Raw genomic sequence first — 14,845 nt, forward strand, 5'->3', positions numbered from 1 at the left:
TCACTGAACGTACGTATTGTTTGTATACTGTGATGGTGGTTTCTTTGTTGTGTTCAAATGTTGTATGGGCAAGTGACCTCAAGGCATTGAGTCTTGGTGTTATTTTATTTTTAATGTTTGTGATGTGTTGTTCAAATGACATTCATGTACTGTATCTTACACCAAGGATTGTGTGTGTGTGTGTGTGTGTGTGTGTGTGTGTGTGTGTGTGTGTGGTAGGGGAGTGTTGTTTATGGTAAGGTGTGGGATGTGACTGTGTTCTGCTGTCAAGTTTGTGAGAAGGGTCACTGTAGATTTGGCTGGGGCTATTTTGAGCCTGTTTGTGATGAACCATTCGTGTAGTTTGTTGAGGTAAGGTTGGAGGATGTGTGCAGCTGTGTTTGCGTTTTGATGTGTACATGTAAGTGTTATATCATCTACAGAGGAAGCTATGTATACCTGTGGTATGTGAGGTGTTGGTATGTCCGATCTTTCTTCATTTTTTGTTTTTGCTTCTTCCATCTTTTCCTTTAGTAATTCCCATTCCTCCTGAGTTTGGCATCTTTTTAACCACACTTTTTTAAATTTCTCTTTTTCCATGAGTCTGTTAACATTTTTTAATAATTCCTCTACACTGTTAACACTTTGGTAGGTTACTGTATTTGTATAGGCCTCGACTTATTTCTCTCATATTTCCCTAGCCTTTTGTGTTCTTCTATATCTTTATCACAGATATCCTCTGATACTTCCTTCAATATTCTCATTATATTTACCATCTCCTTTTTGTCTCCTGAGATTCTGTTTCTTATTTCTTCATATATACTAGTGATTACTAAAGATTTGTTGATATCTACTGATTCCATGACCAGTCTTGAGTTGTTTTTTATGATTTCTTTCACTTCCTTTCTAATGTCTTTTTCTTTGACTTTTGTTTCTAAGTCTTTCCTTACTTTCACAATTTCAGCATACGTAGTTCGTACCTCATCTTTGCAATTTCTCATCATCTCGTTCACCTGGGTTATCTTCTCTTCAATATGACTGCTTTGGTCTATCAGACTGCTTCCTTGCTTACTTGTCTCTGTATCATTTCTGAACTCCTCCATAATACTCTCATGGCTGACAACTGTACTTGCCATTTCACTAGTCTTCTTTCTAAGTGAAACTATCTCAAATGACAGCTCATCTGTTGTTGTGTATTGTATTTAATTCCTTCACTAATTTTCCATTTTCTTAATGCTGCATGTGTAGTTCTTTCTTAATTCCATCTACTTCCATATGAAAAGTTTTCTCCAGTTTATTCACTTTCTCTACTAATTTATGTTTCCATTTCAACCAGTTCTGGGTAGAAATCATCATCCTGTTTTCTACCTTTATCCCTTCCCTTAACTCCTTCCACATTCACCTTACTAAAGATAGTACTCATCTTGCTGAAAGATAATTCTTACTTGGAAAGATAACTCTTACTTACAAATCTGCATCTCCCCGCTACCTGCCTGGTGATAATGATGGGACCCAGCTGATGTTTATGTTGCATCAACGGTTTCCTCTGAATGCATTGACTTGGATGTATTCTGTTATTTGGACAACACTTTTTTTTTTGCTTATACTGTCTCTATTATATTAGAACATCACTTCATTTAGCCTAGTACAGAGTCTGACTCATATAAAGATAATATTAGGTGTGGCCAGTATTATCTGAGCGACCCGATGCATGCCCCCTCTCTCTCTTGCCTCTGTCGTGTGTGTGTGTGTGTGTGTGTGTGTGTGTGTGTGTGTGTGTGTGTGTGTGTGTGTGTGTGTGTGTGTGTGTGTGTGTGTGTGTGTGTGTGTGTGTGTGTGTGTGTGTGTGTGTGTGTGTGTGTGTGTGTGTGTGTGTGTGTGTGTGTGTGTGTGTGTGTGTGTGTGTGTGTGTGTGTGTGTGTGTGTGTGTGTGTGTGTGTGTGTGTGAGAGAGAGAGAGAGAGAGAGAGAGAGAATGTTCTCAGAAGTTTCTCAGAAGAGGCATTGCCCCTGCAAACACTATTATCATAGCAGGCTATATGAATCTGTAGTACATAGTGGTTCTTGCCACCCATATTACTATGCACTAAGGAAACACACTGTGGGAAACAATGATGCAAGTCAGATGAGTAAAATGTTTTGAACAACAGCATCCTAACCCTAGGCTCCTATGTCCTTAACTGGGTAAATTAAGGACTGGCTGTTACTGTTGCCACTATATAAAATACGTGATGTCAGTACTGAAGCCTCTACTGAACTCACATCAGAATAGTAATTGTTGCTGTGTCTAGTAATTAATGTTCCATGTACTTAGAATACAATAAGCAAGCATAATTCCAGGAAAACCTCACCTTAACATTTACAGGGAACAAGAAGGGCTGAGCATCTGACATCTCCCGCATCTCATTCAGCATCTCCTCAAATATGGTCGAGAGGGTAATGACAGGATCGATCCTACGCCTATTGACTGAGCGCTCTTTCCGCTTGAGGTAGTCACAATGTACCACTGTTCCTGCACGACGTCGCTTGGTGTTCTTTACCTGGTCCTTTGGTACTTTCAGAACCAGAGAACGACGTTTCAGCTCCTCTGCATGCTTCAATGGCCAACCCATTTTAGAAACAGGAAATCTTGCATTACACAACAGCTGGATATTACATTGATGAAGTAACCAAACTTTTACTACAGCAATTTACAGCACAATACCATTTCTGTACAAAAATGATAAAGAGATATTTTACCTTTTTAAGTGCTATTTCCTCACAAACTGACATTATTAGAGTCTGGGACAACCTACTGTATATCATTCCACTAAGGGAGACACACAACACAAAATGGGAGAACAAAATTAACATGTAATGATCAGATGTTGTCAATTTCAGTTCAATTATCAATCACTTCCAATAATGCCATTCTTCCTCTTATGAAATTCCCATACTGGAGTTGGTCATGATACAGCTGATGTTTTCTATGGACTGGGAGCTAAACCAAGTGCTAAAGCCAGCTAATTACTCCCCAAGAGTTGCTGGAAACTGTTGGAAAAAAATAATCTTAATTGTGTAACAAGAATTGTAACAAAGTCAGACTCTCAATTTGGCCTTTGTTTACTTGTGGCTGTTTCCTGCCTACGAGTGACTATGGTCTGGCTAAGTTACCAAGCTTGTGGCCACATTTCACTCTCAAGGTAGTACCTCCCAGGGTTGACAGTAGCCAATCATCTCTGATATTGTTTTCTTTTTCCTTGTCCTACTTTAATTTATGCTCTTTAAATTGGTAACAATTAAACTGTCCATTAAATTACATACAAATGAAGAAAAAATCTTAACAATATAGACACGTATACAAAAAAATTCAGTTTAATCCACTAACTAGCTGACTTACAACTGGACACTCTTCTGGCTACTACTACACAGTTTTACTCAGGTAAGGAAACTTCTTTCAGTGAAAGGATGACGAACCTTCCAGTTAAGCAGAATCTAATCAGTTTTATACCAGGACAATCAGAGATCTACTCTCAATATCTTACCTATATCACACTGCAAAAATGGTAATACTATTTACTTGCACTTACTGACAATCATCAGTCTGCAAGTTTGCCACATAGAGTCCTATGACTAACAATCATAGAAGGTCTGTCAAATACTGCTGAGCACTAAGCCAGCCCCTTTTATGATGTAAATGGTTCCTACCCAATCAGAACTAAGGGATGAGGTGGTGGGAAGGAAAATCTCATTCCCTCACCAGGTCTGTGGGGGGAACCCTCCCGGCCACTTCTCCACCTCCCTCTGGCTGACTGGATACAGCCTACTCTGTCCCCTCCCACCCAAACTACTCACCTCCAACATCTACACCGTGGGTGATGTCTTGTGCCTACTCACCCTCCCCCATCAAGCCCAACCTCCTCCACTTCCCTCCACCCCCTCCCCTTTTATATCAAATGACACGGCAATTTCCTTGCTACGACCATTCTGTGCGTGTGTGTTTCTTCCAGCCATAATACCCCCACACCACCTTCCTTGCACTGGGGGTGTGTCTCATTCCCCCTCACCCCCACCAGAGACCCCTCACCCCACCTCCACTTCCCTCCCTCTCTATCCTTTGTCCCAAATACGTGGGAATTTTCCTGCCATGATCAGCCTGTGTCTGTATAATCTCACCATTTTTTTTTTTGCTTTTTTTATTTTTTTAACTCTCAAGCTGACTCCTGCACCTAGTTTCATCAACAGAAACATATTTTACATTGATTTCATTGATACTGGTATGGTTCTGTAGCGAAAATTAGGTTTTTGCCGAATTTTCCAAGTTGGGAAAAAAACTTATTTGCTTATTTTTTTACTGTCATACTGACCCATACACCTAGTTTCATCAAGAGAAACTAATTTTACAATGATTTCATTCATTATGGTAAGGTTCTCTGGGAAAAATTTGGTTTCTGCCAATTTTTTTGTTTTCTCTCTTATTACCAGGGGGGACTTCAATAATCTTTGATGGATGGTTTTGCAGTAACCATTAGACCTATGGAACTAAGACTGGCATTTTCACGTGTATAAATTCATGCTGTTCAAATCTGTAAGAAAAATTTTATATTGGTAAATGATGAAAAACTGACCACAGAAAAATGTGGTCTTTAGGGGTTAACTAAACTACGTCTGGGTCATACTGATAGTTTTAATAAACAAGAAATTAAAACACAAAAAGCAACTTCTGCTGCTACATAAATGTTGGTCTATTATCAACAATGTTGTATCTCACCTTGATAACCTTGGATGAAAGCTTGATCTTTGTGCCATCTACATTTATAAGCTCCTCGGACTCCTCAAGACCACCCTTTTCCATTTCTTCTTCTTGTTCTTCTGTCAGTGCCACATTGATAGGTTGTGTAGCAGTGGTGTTGCCCGCATACATGGGACAGGCTTTATTAGTTCGCATATGGCCCACCTGAAAGCAAATATTATCATCATCACTATCAAACAAGCCACATTTCCGACCCTCGACAATGGTGTGTGTGTGTGTGTGTGTGTGTGTGTGTGTGTGTGTGTGTGTGTGTGTGTGTGTGTGTGTGTGGGGAGATGGATAGATAGATAAATAAACAGAGAGATAAAAGGAAAGCAAGAAATGTAAATCTTTCAACACAGTAAACAATGAATAACAATTTACTCATTAGTCACCCACATAAAATTTCATTTCCCCTTAACATTCTCATTTCCAGTGCTTGCCCTCTTGGCTTTCACCCAAGCTATGAAGTTCAGACATATTCCCTGAAGGTCTCATTTCCAATGCTTTCAATTTTGGCTTTCATCCAACCTATGAATTTCTTACATATTCCTTAACCCCTTAACCGCGGGGCGTCACTTTCGTGACACTTGGGAGCAAGGGATCATACCGTGGGGCGTCGCTTTTGTGATTCTGTGTTATTTTGAATTCACCCGGGCTTCCAAGTGGGGGCTTGTATAATCTATCAGTACTGCCAATGTCCAACACTAGTCAGCACTCCTAATCTCATCTGTACTCCCATCCATTGTTGACAATTTAGCCATTTCTCCCCGTTCTTGACTCCCCTCCCTACCCCCCCTCCATTACCCTATCCTCTCCCCTGCCCGGCCATGCTACGCTAAGTAAATCTTCCCTGGAATTTTTCACTGATTTCATCCATTGAAATAAGCCCTATGTCGTATTCTTACACCAAATAATATATACAAGAAAGAAATAAGGTAAGTGAGAGTGCCATACACCTGGAATTGGCTAATTATCAACTGACAACACCTCACGTGCACTCGTTCGCTAATTTTCGCTGTTTTTTTCCCCTTGAAATAAGCCGTATAATCTATTTTCGTAATAAATATACATGTAAGGAGGGAAGGGAGAAGCCTAAGTGATATTTACATTCACCTGGAACTACCTAATTTATAATGTATTGTCTAGATTTCCTGCCAATCATATCAGTGCTACACAAAGCTGTTTCAAGATTTAACATTGGTAGCTCTGATTATATATCTCCTAAGTAGGCCTCTAATCTATTTTCGTAATAAATATACATGTAAGGAGGGAAGGGAGAAGCCTAAGTGATATTTACATTCACCTGGAACTACCAAATTTATAATGTATTGTCTAGATTTCCTGCCAATCATATCAGTGCTAGACTTAGCTGTTTCAAGAAGTAATATTGGTAACTCTGAATAACCCCTAAACAGGCCTCCAGGCTAGCCCTGCGTTATCAGTTTACTCTCATCTTCCGAAGTGAGGGGACGTATGTTTCTTCTTGCTGACTTCAAGGCCTTTTTTCACCCCCATGCAAATGGCTCTGTGACCTTTACCCCCTACTAAACCTCGTCTGGAAAGAGGTAAAGGGCTGACAATTGATAAAAGAGTGACTACGATCTTTCTATTGAGTAAAACAGTGCAAGTGGAATTGTAAATAATGTGTAAATAATGTGTAAACAGCAAGTGAAAGTAATGAATGTAAATATACGTGAACAATGGAAAATAGTTTTATAAGTTATTTCAAGTGACAGTGCACAACACAGTGTAAATAAAATAGAAATGTAAATAACGTAAATAAAATAGAGAACGTAAATACAAATGTAAATTAGTAGTATTATAAGAATACGAGTATATACCCTAGGAGTAATGAAAGTGAAAGTTTCACTCTAGCATGTCTGAATGCTATGAGTTATGAGAGTGAAGATGAAAGTGACATTCACTCTCATTGCCAGTATACAGGACGAGAAAGTGAATGCTACATATTTTACTGAAAGAAATTGAATCCCTACAGTGACAATAAACTAATACTACTGAAGGAAACTTATGGATAAAGACTGTAGATATATATAAGTGTTATATAGTAATAGAAATATAAAGTGTGAGAGGTTTTATGAATAATAAATGACAGAGTAACAAAAGCGAACTAGTGCCAGTGCGACGATCAGACGCGCTCGTAATTTCCATTGCTTTCACAGTGTTTTTTTTTTTTTAGTATGGATCCCAAACTACTTGAAAATTGTAGAATAGTGTTTATAGTGTTTGTATCTGGCTGTGGTAATCATATTACGGGTTGTCGGGAAGTGTAAAGTGGAGACTTCGTTACCCTACTTCAGAGGTCTCCACAAGTCCTACGGTAACCGACGAAGGCTCAACAATCATTCCAGGAGAAAGCTGAAGGTATGTGCCATAAGCATATGTAATTTTATTATTCTAGGACTAATAACTGATTTTTGGCAAATATTTTTTGAGAGTCTGTCGGAGCCCAAATAACCCTGCGGCACACGCAAGTCATTGGTAAACAAGCCCGCGGTGTAGGGGTTAATAGTCTAATTTCCAGTGTTTTCACTACTGACTTTTCATACTTATGTCATACACCCACTGCAAATTAGAGGCTTCACCAAACCTGTTTCAGCGGTCTGCCACCAGGTAGTCTAGCGTTGCCCAGCCTCGATTAAATATTTTTGTGGGGTTTTAAAGACCTGTGAAATTGTACCTAATACTAAGTTTATAATAATACTGCTATTTATAGGAATATTTTTTCCTATTCAATCAAGTGCATATATATACTATATATATATATATATATATATATATCTGTAAAAAAAGAATAACCAGGCTTTCAGAGAATCTTAGCTTGGGGACTAAAATAGTGTGCTATCTATTTACATATATTTGAATAAATCGTGTGCAGTTAATAAAAGGAGATTACCTTCAGGACTTCTGATGTATGTGTTTTAGCATGCTTTAAAGTAGTAAGCAGTTCCACTTAAAATAATGTACTGACCGACTGCTTGGTTGGTGAGTCAGCCATATTAATCCAAACAAACGGCAGTGCGGTACGACACTATAATCATAATAGAGTACGAGGAGTTGAAGTTTAAACTTACTAAACTGTGCAGTGGAGCCAGGGAAACATTTAAAAGAATTATTTGTAATAGACTTTGGTTACTAAGATGACCAAGACGTCCAAAAGGTCCGTATTGTTAGGAAAAGTCATATGTCAGGCAGGGAGGCATATCGAAAGGTGTTGCTAAATCTGCGGCTACACATCAATTTTCTTTTGTGGATACTAACGAATGACAAATACTGTATTTCAGTCACTGTTATCTTGCTTTATGGATGGTTCTAGTAAAACTGCCTAGGTTTTGTCTCTATGTTATCCTTACAGAGATGAGCAAACTGACGAAAGCGGAGTTTACAAAATGACACTTATAACACATTATATATAATCAAAGGGCTCCCATATTGTAATTTCTTTGTAGCATATCATGCCACCTGGGTAATTTGATGAGTAAAATATGTTTTGAGGTGTTTTACTTTGTGTCAAAATTAAAAAGAAATTAAGCACTGGCTACTTTTTCAATGCCTACCCCGCATCACAGCTGGGCGACGGAAGCAAACCTAGTGGCAGATTTCTGAAACAGGATCTGGTGAAGTCTCTATCTGACTTAGGACCTACACACAGAATTGCTATGGGAGAGCTGTCTGTCCTTGCTTTGTGTTTCCACCTCTACTACCAAGTGAATTTTTGGGGGTAAAAGTAACTCCTCTGGTGTTGGCGGGAGGTGGTGAAACACTCAGCACGTCTGTGCTCGCCCAGAAGCGAGAGTGGGAGTATATGTTCCCGTCGCTCAGAGCTTGCACCTCCCTCTTTTTTCTTATGCATTTCTGTTTGCCCTGTTATTTTCCTAGAGTCGAGTTGTCATGCCTGGTAAGTACTGCTCAAGGGATGAGAGGGTCCGTATCATTGCATGGAGGCAGAATAATGTCCCTATCAACACAATTTGTGAACGTACTAGATGCGCAAAGTCGACCGTCATGAAGATTTTTGCTGCAGTGCGCGGCCTGTCATCTGATGTCGTACCAGAGCACAAGCATGGCAGTGGAAAGAAGAGGACAACTTCCAGAGGTACAGATACACTTCTGAAGAGGGAAGTAATCAAGAATCCTCGACTGACAGCAGCAGAATTAAAGAGAATGCATCCCCAGCTGTTACAAGATGTCTCAATTTGAACTATCCAACACTTCTTGCAGAAGGATCTGGATCTGCCAAGCCACACCATAGCCAAGAAACTGCTTCCCACTGACTGCATGAAGAAGCAGTGCATTCAGTCTGCCACGAAGTATGCACACTGGACATTGGATTAGTGGAGAAAAGTTATGTTTTCCAATCAAAGCACATTTCAAGTGTTCCAGGTGCATTCTGCCAAGGTTCGTCGCCCTGCCTCCCGTAGTCAATATGACCCTGCTTACACGGTGCCGACTGTTAAGCACGAACAATCAGTGATGGTATGAGGGTGTTTCTTAGGTGAAATGGGAAGGGGAGGCCTCTACTTTCTTCCTAAGAATTTGATCATGAATGGTGGTTGGTACATTCAAGTTCTGAAAGATCATTTGTTAAACTTTTTTGCTATTCATGGCTGCGACTTTCTCATGCACAAACCCACCTCAATGTCACAAGTCAGGAAAGGTTACAAAATGGTTTCAGGATAATTGGATTGAGGTCTTCGACTGGCCTGGCAACAGTCCGTATCAAAATCCAACAGAAAACTGCTGGGCAAAGATGAAGAAAATCATGGCAGAGAAGAAGACACCCAATCTGGACAAACTCAAGACTGAACTGACAAATGTTTGGTGCAAAGAAATGTCCTTGGATTACTTTAGAGATCTAAGTGATTCCATGCCAAAATGTATCCAACTGATCCTGAAAAACTAGGGAAACATGATTTCATATTAATGAATGGCATTTCATGAACAAACATTATGATATACTATGATTTCTGTATTTCTTAATACCTTGGGGGGGGGAGGTCCTAAGTCAATTTGTGGTAGCTGTACATGTCTCAAACTCATATGCTAGTATAAGCACTCACATTATGTCCTGCATTTCTTCTGAAGCCTCTGCTTCACATCAATTCCCTCATAACACCAGCCACTTTCCTTCCTTATCCCTTTATTTTTCTTTTCCATTTCAAATTCCCCACACTTATTGATTACAGGTATTTCCAACAATTTAAATCTCTCCCATTCACCAGCATATCACACTGTGAAGTGCAGTCTCTCTACATCTACTGCATTCACTTGAACCAAATTGCAAAGATCCGGTTTACTGTCAGCAAACATCACATGATGCTCTGCATACATCAGCTTACAAATACTCCACCTTTCTACATTCAACACCAGCCTCACCCACATTACTACAGGTCCAGTTTTGACCTCCTCCTTAACTCCACCTACTGTATATACTGCACATTAAGTGAATTGCTATGGGGACAACTAGTGTCTTGGTCTCAATGCAACTCAACTAAACTTCCATTTACTCATACACATACTTCACTATCATCATCAAAACTTTCTACAGTGCTCAGTACTTTTCCATCCATATCAGTGGTGCATCCAGTGGGGTAGCACTGGCCACCCCATGTCATTTTTTTTTTTTCCCCTATCCCATAAATACTGTATGTTACTGTTCTTTTCAAATGGCTTCTCAGCTACCTGCTATAGAGTAAATATGTGATTCACACCCAATACCACTTGCAAAATCATTCTGTTAATACTTTGCTAGGTATTCTGATTCTGATGCCGTCTGGTCATAATGCACCAGGCATTCTTAGTCTGATGTCTTCTAGTCATAACTCACCAGACTCTATGAGTTAGATGTCTTCAGGTCACAACTCCCACACATTCTTAGTCTGATGTTTCTTGTTCATAACTCACTAGAAATTCCAAGTCTGATGTCTTCCCTACTTTCTCTACCATTCTTTTATATATCTTACCTAAAATACTAAGTATACTTCATTATTACCATTATCATCAAAACCCCTAAAAGATGGTGGAACACAAAATACAAAAATGGCTCAGAAACATACAATACGGATAATTATAAAAAATATGGAGTTATTCTACAAGGTTACTCCATTTTCCAAATAATTTTTAATCATTTTTTTTTTATATTATTGTGGAATGTGGTCAACCATTATATATATATACTGTGAGCTAATATACTGCACTAACCTGACCACAGGCACCACACTTAAGCTTCAAGTCTGGCTTGAGCTTAGGTTTTTTAGTTTTGGGTGGGGTGACAATGCCTTTCTGCTGGCGTTCCTGGTTACGCTTGATCCTACGTAGCTGCTCCTGTAGTCGCCTCCTCTCTCGTTTCATTTCCTCCTTCTGTGTCTCATCTTGAAAGTAAAGAGCATTAACACTGATGGCTGACACCTCATTTAAAAGCAAATAAGTGGCCAAAACCAGATCTGTTACTTACATAAACTGTAATATAATTCACTGCATCACGCAAAGGGCAAAGGAGTAAAAGAAGCGTATATTCAGTTTAACTATCATTTCGCTTCGTTTCATTTCATTTTTGATGGCTCCAACATGCTTGCATGCATTGGCCTTGGTCACCTAATGGCGGCTCTCCATGCTGCTCGATCTATGGGAGCCTCCCTGTTCAGGCCCTTAACCCTGAGGTCACACTCAATGACCTCGTCCCACATCTTTCTCGGTCTACCCCTCGCAACCCCACCCCCAATATTAACATTTCTCACCTTCTGCACCCAATTATCATCCCCCATCCTCTCCACATGCCCAAATCATCTCAATCCACCTCTCCTCATCACATCACTAATACACTCCAATCCCATCCTACCTCTCAACTCTTCCATCATACCCAGCACCCCCAGGCCTTGCAGTAGGGAAGCACTGCACATCCACCTAATCATGGTCATTTCTGTACGTTTGAGACTGCGAATATCCTCTTCCTCTACCATTCAGATCTCACTACCATACAGCATCACACCTAACACATGCTGCATACAAAGACCCCTTGGCACATAGGGAGAGTCCTCTCAATGTTACGAGAGGCAAAAGCTCCCTGAACTTCTTCCAACCACTTCTCACCCTAGCCATAAAGCTACCTCCAGCCCCACCTCCAGCACATAACATGTCTCCCAAATAATAAAACTCTTAAACACACTCAAAAGACTCACAGCAAGTTCAGTCCTTTCATGCCTGACAATCTCTACCTGCTCTATCTATTTATTGCCAGATACCTCAATCCCATAAGAGGTGGCCATAAACAAATCACCTCCATGCTGCTCTGTCCCCCACCATTTCACTGTCCTTCCCCCAGCTCATCCCCCCCTTCTCTCATATACCTCTCCACTCCACCCCTCCATCTCATCCTCAGCCTCCCCCTTCCTCTCCCCACTCCACCTCACTCATTCATTCTCCTCATTAGTCTCTTGCTCTCCATCCTCTCCACATGGACAAACCACCTCACTGTATTTCTCCTAATGCTTACTATCACAACCACATCCACACCACAACACTCCCTCACTTCCTCATTTGTCAGTTTCTCTCTCCGAGTAACTCCACATTATCTTCTCAAATAACTAATTTCCACTGCTTTCACTCTTGACTTGTGTCCCTTCAGCAAGGTCCAAACTTCTCTTCTATATGTTAAGAGTTGGTATCACAATACATGTACTATCATGCAATGACTTTTTTACTTCCATGCTCACTTCCATGTTTCTTATCACTACTTTCAAAGAACCAGCAACCTTTCTTCCTCGATGTATCCTTTCAAGCACTTCATCCTCCAAACTTCCATCTTACTCATCACACTGCCTGAGTACTTAAACACACTCACATTTTCTATATCCTCATCATCTGATCTCATTGTACATTCAGTGACTTATTTCTCTCGAAAACCATAACTTTACTCTTCCTGATAATCACCTTTAGATTCCATTTCTTACACACTCTCCCAAAATCATTCACAAAGCCTTGCAGTCCCCCTTCATCTTCACCTAACAATACTGTATCATCTGCAAACAAATGTACAGGAAGCTTCCAAACGCTGCCCTCTCTCAATAGGGCCGCTCCAACATCCACTGCCCTACATTGTACTGTACTTCCTTTATATCCCCATCCATATACAGACTGAACAACCATGGAGACATGACACATCCCTGTTTCAATCCAACATTCAGATAGAAAAATTCACTCAGTTCACTATCCATATGCACTGCAGCCTTAGCACCCTCACACATACTCCTCATGGCATCCAACAACTTCCCATTTACTCCATATACTGTTAACATTTTCCACATTCCTTATATATCCACTCTTCCATATGCTTTCTCCTAATCCATGAAGGACTCATACAATTTCTTTCCCTTCTCTAGGAACTTTTCCACTAAAGGCCTAAGGATGAATATCTGATCTACATAACCTCTTTCCTTCCTAAAACCTCCCTGTTCTTCTCCAACTAATTCCTCTGTTATTTCCCTAACTAGGTCAGTAAGTATCCTACCATATACTTTTCCTATTACACTAAGGAGTCAAATGCCCCTATGATTACCACAAACTTTTTTCCCTTTTTCCTTTTTACAGGGGAAAAACCTCTTTCCTTCCTAAAACCTCCCTGTTCTTCTCCAACTAATTCCTCTGTTATTTCCCTAACTAGGTCAGTAAGTATCCTACCATATACTTTTCCTATTACACTAAGGAGTCAAATGCCCCTATGATTACCACAAACTTTTTTCCCCTTTTCCTTTTTTACAGGGGAAAAATTATTCCTGATTTCCATTCCTCCAGGACTCTACCTTCTTCCCAGGCCAATCTGAACATCTTCCATATCCATTCTACTACTAACTCCCCCTCCCCCACACTCACGTTTCAGCATTTCACCATCCACTCCATCAAATCCTGGGGCTTTCCCCATTTTGACTTTCTTCACTGCCTCCACTACTTCCATCCTACTGATCTCTTCCCTCCTTCTCATCTCCCCCTTTCTTTCAGCCACTTCCCAGCTACTTATACTCACATTACTTTCATTCCCTATGTTTAACAGTTACTTAAAAAGTTCTCTCTATCAGCTCACTTTTTCTCCCTTCTCCACCAGCAATCTGCCATTTTTATCTTTCACTCCCCTACTAACTCTCCTTACCTCCTTCCAGAACATTTTCTTACATTCATATGCTCCACCTTACGCTCAAATTCCTTCCAAATTCCTCACCCACTCTTACTCTCTCTTACTAATCTTTTCACCTCTCTCTTCCACTCTACATAAAACTCTCTCTTCCACTCTCAACCTCCTCTATGCCTCTGTTTCCCATCCACTCACTATATGCTTTCTTCTTTTGCACAACTGCTTGTCTCACCTCTTCATTCCACCATGCTGGTCCTTGCACTCCCTTACGTCTTCTCTCAACCAAACACCACCTCACATGCTGCACAGATTTCTTCTGTGAACATCCTACAAACATCGTCCACCTCCCCCATCTGCTCCAAATCATATTAACTCAAACACTCCTCCACTTCTCTCTTATATTCTGTTATCATTTTCATCGTTTTGCAAGCTTTCTACCCTCACTGTATGGACTACTTCCTCCCATCCTTCCCTCCTCCTATTTCTCTATTGCATTTGAACCTTGACTTTCACCACCACCTAGCAGTGGTCTGAAAGTCCACTCCCCAAACCTCTGTATGCTCTTGCATCCATTACATACCTTTTCATTCTGTCATTCACACACACATGATCAATCATTGCCTTCCGGTCATACAATTCACCACCCACACTTCTCATCATTCACTATGTATACCTGTGGATCATTTTGTGCCTAAAGAGGGTACTGGCTATCACCAACCCCTTCCCTGTACAAATGTCCATTAGAGCACTGCCATTCTCATCCACTTCTGCAGGCACACCCCACTCACCAACTACACCATCCACCATTACATTCCCTACTTTTCCATTCATATCTCCAGTAAAAAACACTCTCATTCCTCTCAAACTCTTCCATGCATGCATCCACATTAGTCCAGAACTTTTTTTTCTTTCTGCTTACGTGATCTTGCAATGGCACACACACACACACAA

The 14,845-nt window shown here is 40.4% G+C and overlaps 1 protein-coding gene across 1 annotated transcript in view; it reads right to left on the reverse strand.

The window, feature by feature from the left end:
* Nucleotides 1-14,845, reverse strand: part of Taf1 (TATA-box binding protein associated factor 1) — a 667,992-nt gene that overhangs the window by 264,736 nt on the left and 388,411 nt on the right. Inside the window, exons 23-25 of the mRNA XM_080273519.1 lie at nucleotides 10,972-11,141; nucleotides 4,729-4,914; nucleotides 2,330-2,572 (exon numbers count right to left, since the gene is read on the reverse strand). Of these exons, the coding sequence (XP_080129645.1) occupies nucleotides 2,330-2,572; nucleotides 4,729-4,914; nucleotides 10,972-11,141 (599 nt within the window). The remainder of the gene's footprint in view (nucleotides 1-2,329; nucleotides 2,573-4,728; nucleotides 4,915-10,971; nucleotides 11,142-14,845) is intronic.

The sequence above is a fragment of the Coenobita brevimanus genome, chromosome 55 (genome assembly GCF_032717465.1).
Source record: "Coenobita brevimanus isolate Jiangsu-jjx chromosome 55, ASM3271746v2, whole genome shotgun sequence".
NCBI classification, from domain to species: domain Eukaryota; kingdom Metazoa; phylum Arthropoda; class Malacostraca; order Decapoda; family Coenobitidae; genus Coenobita; species Coenobita brevimanus.